The sequence below is a fragment of the Tupaia chinensis genome, unplaced genomic scaffold (genome assembly GCF_000334495.1).
Source record: "Tupaia chinensis unplaced genomic scaffold, TupChi_1.0 Scaffold000671_2, whole genome shotgun sequence".
NCBI lineage: Eukaryota > Metazoa > Chordata > Mammalia > Scandentia > Tupaiidae > Tupaia > Tupaia belangeri.
The window spans coordinates 58,460-62,362 of record NW_006160194.1 but is presented as its reverse complement, the minus strand read 5'-3'; the positions used below and the strand labels follow the sequence as shown (position 1 = coordinate 62,362).

The following is a 3,903-nucleotide window of genomic DNA, read 5'->3' as shown; positions in this document are numbered from 1 at the left end:
TCCCCCATGCCCGGGGCGCCCGCAGGGCCGGGGCTCCCACACGGCCGGGGCTCCCGAACAGCCAGGGCTCCCGCACGGCCGGGGCTCCTGCACAGCCGGGGCTCACACACAGCAGGGCTCCCACATGGCCGGGGCTCCCGCACAGCCGGGACTCATGCATGGCCAGGGCTCGTGCACAGTGGGGCTCCCCCACAGCTGAGGCTCATGCACAGCGGGACTCACACACAGCGGGGCTCATGCATGGCCGGCGCTCGTGCACACTCTGGTGTAAAGCAAAGCAAGACTCGCCTCGAAGTTGTACTTCCTCATCTGGCTGAGCCGCCGGCAGTACAGGTAGAGCATGCCGATGCTGCTGCCCACCGCGATGTAGTCCCCGTTGGCATCGAGGGCCGTGAGGTAGACCACGACTGAGCGGAAGCCCTTCTGGATCTTGGTGGGAATGGCGTTGAGCAGATAGTACAAAGGGCAGAACTCTCTGAATGTAACAGGCTCTGAGGTCGACGCCATGGCCAAGGTTCCCACAGATGATCTTCAGGCAGGAAAAGGAATGCTTGTCATCTAGGGAACCTGGGGGCTAGAGAACAAGGGATTATAACTCTTTAATGCCTAGTCATGCCAAAAGAAAGAAGTCACACTTAACAGTGGGAACAAGAAACTTTGAGGAGGGTAAAAATCACAGCAGGAGTTTAAACAGAGAATGCAAACGAGGTGTCACTGAGATCACTTTAGAGCATTTGTAATTCAAAATGCACTTTAATGTGCACTGGTCCCTAAAATTATGCTATGGTAAATGTCGTGCAGGAGTGGAAATAACATAAAAACAGCTCTACTCTCAAACAGCTCATACTCTAGCCGGGGGAGGCAGAGGAAACCAAGAGACACAAAAGCACACGTAATCCAGTGCTAATCTCTGGGTCTCCATGGGTTTACAGAAGATCAACATGGCTTAGAGTGGAGAAGGTTTTATGGAGAACACCCTGAACCAGGAGGCCAACGGGGTACAGTGAGATGCGGAAAAGAGAAACAGGAAAAACACTCTGAACTGTGACAGTACAGGCCCAATCTCAGCTACTGTGTTAATGAGACAGAGAGGAAACCGGTCCCCGGCTGGATGGCCACAGACCCTCACTGCTCGCCTGGAGCCCAGCTTCACAGCACCTGCATTTCCATAAGGAGACTCACAGCTCCTTGCATGTGGGACTCAAACTGTCCCTTAACACACACACTCAACCCTTACACGGCATGCCACGTTTAACAAAGTGCTCATTTGGGATTAGCAGATGGCATAATGGCTATGTCGCTGGACTCCCATGTAGTTGACTGTGGTTCGAGTCCCAGATCCAGAGGCTTAAACTCAGGCCAGGCACATGTGCATGCGTGCCCAAGATCCCGAGAGGAGAATGGAGGAGAAGGGACTGTGGCATGGCCATCCCCCCCAGGGAGTGATTTCTCACTTTCTATCTCTCTATCTCTCTCTGTCTTTCTGGTGAGCGCACGCACCCTATAGCAAAAACCTCTCCAAAAGCAAACAAACAAACAAAACACAAACAAATAAACAAACAAACAAAAAACAAGTGCTCACTCACTGTATCCTCTCTTGGCCCTGAAAGCAGTGTAATCCCCAACTTCAGAAGGTATTGAGGGCCAGAGGGTCACGAGACTCACTCGGAAGACAAGGGGAGATCCGAATGGAGGTGCTTTCCTCCAAGTGCTAGGCACCGCCCACCACTACAGTCACAGCTCTGGGAGCTGACATTTATAAAGGCTCACTGTTGAAAATGTATTATAGAAAAGTACGAACAAGTAAGTCACTCCCAATCCCATCCTACAGACAGGCTATATACACGGCTGGCTACAGATATGTGTGTGTACCTACACACGCGTAGACTGTTTTTCACTTAATACATCATGAGCATTTTCCATGTTGTTATTCTCCTAGAACTAATTGCTAATGACTACACAGAAAAATCTCAGAAAATACCTATATGGATAAATCAAAATATTCCACCCAAAAAAAAAGGTTTTGAGAGGTTTTTTTTTTTTTTTCTTTTGCTATACGGTGCATCCACTCACCAGAGAAAGAGACAGAGTGACAGAAAGACTGACAAAAAGCAAGAAATCACCTCCCAGGAAGGATGGCCATATTGCAATCCCTACTCCTTCAATCTCCTCTTGGGATATTGGGCATGCACAAACATGGGCCCAATGTGAGTTTCAAGCTGCCAGGTCTAGGACTCAAACTGTGGTCAACCACATAGGAGTCCAGTTCCTTAACCACTACACCATCTGCTGGACCCCCAGACAAAATGTTTTAATTCCACCATCATAAAGACCATAGACAACATCTCAGAATATTCTCAGAAGTTGGGGCCGGCAGGTGGCGTGCTGGACACTCCCACATGGTGCTGGACATGGCCTTAATGGAATATGTCACCGGGTTAGTATTTTAAAAACCACCTTGGGGCCGGCAGGTGGTGTGGCGGTTTAGGTGGCTGAACTCCCACATGGGTGACAGCAGTTGGAGTCCCGGACTGGCAGGTTGGTTTGTCACTTTTCTTCTCTTTCTGGTCAAATTCAAACTTCTCTTTCTGGTCAACTTCAAAAATAAAATAAAGTAAAATAGTTAAGGTGCTGGACACTCCCACATGGCTGACCATGGTTCAAGTGCCAGACCTGGTGGCTTGCTTTCTCATTTTCCCTCTCCCTCTCTGGTCAAATTAAAATAAATGAATAAATAAAATAAATAATTCTTTTAAAAAATATTCTTAGAAGTTATGTTTTAAGAGGTGAAAATATTGAATTAAATAAAAAAGTGGGCAGCACGTGACTCGGTGGTTACGGCAGCTGGATCCCACACGGCTGACTCTATGGCTCACATCCTGCTCCAGTGGCGTGACAGACACAGAGTACATGAGCATGAGTGCATGCATGCCCAACAGGAGAGTGGAGAAGGGCCTGTGCGGGGTACACTCTCTCTCTCTCTCTCTCTCCAGCTAGTGCACATGCCCTACAGCTAATTAAAAAAAAAGAAAAGAAAAGAAAAGAAAAAGAAAAAGAAAGAAGTGTGCCAGCGTTGTGGCCTAGTGGTTAAGGCAGCTGGGGCCCTTACGGTTTGAGTCCTGGACCCAGTGGTTTGAGAAACATGCTGGGTATGTGTGCATGTATGGGCAAAATCCCAAAGTGAGGGAGAGGTGGAGGAGAAGGAATTATAGCATGATCATTCCCCATGGTGGAGAGGTGTGGAGGGGAGTTTCTCCTTTCCCCCTCTCTCTGTCTAGAGATCACACATGCCCTCTAGTCAAAAAAATATTTCTGCAAAACTGTCTTCTAGAATGGTCATACTATTATGCTTCAACATGTTTTTCCAAAAGACACCTAGAGGCCAGTGAGTCACAGCGTCAAGAAGAGGAAGGGAAGCCAAGTCTGAGCCAGGCTCCCAGGAAACCATAGCAGGTGCACGTGGGCCCATGCCTTCTCCCTGGGTGGGGGCCTGCAGGTCAGCTCAGCACCAGCCTGCCAGACCCTCACCCAATATTCAGAGGGAGAAGCAAGCTAAGGGTGACTCCCAGCACAGCTCCTCACAGGAAGAGGCATCTAGAGGTGGGCTGATAAAGAAGTCTACAGCCATGCTTCACTGTTTGGGGATAAGTCTGGGGAAAACAAATAGACTCAATAAACATTCTTGCTAAGAGTTTTCATTGAACACCCACCACTGCCACCCTTATCCAATTTTCACACAAACCCATCCTACTCCAGGTCTCAGACCCACTGCCATACAACTGACCCTCTTTTACTATAGAAAAATAGCACAGGAGTGGTTAATGACGCTGGGGTAAAAAAAAAAAAAAAAAAAAAAAAAAAAAAAAACCACAAAACACGCTGGGGTTTAAAAAAAAAAAAAAA

General features: G+C 48.2%; 1 protein-coding gene across 1 annotated transcript in view; it reads right to left on the bottom strand.

Annotated features, from left to right (window-relative positions):
* The window catches only part of TECPR2 (tectonin beta-propeller repeat containing 2), a 128,704-nt gene that overhangs the window by 122,184 nt on the left and 2,617 nt on the right, over positions 1-3,903 (bottom strand). Inside the window, 1 exon segment of the mRNA XM_014592218.2 lies at positions 289-574. Within this exon segment, the coding sequence (XP_014447704.1) occupies positions 289-507 (219 nt within the window). The 5' untranslated portion in view covers positions 508-574.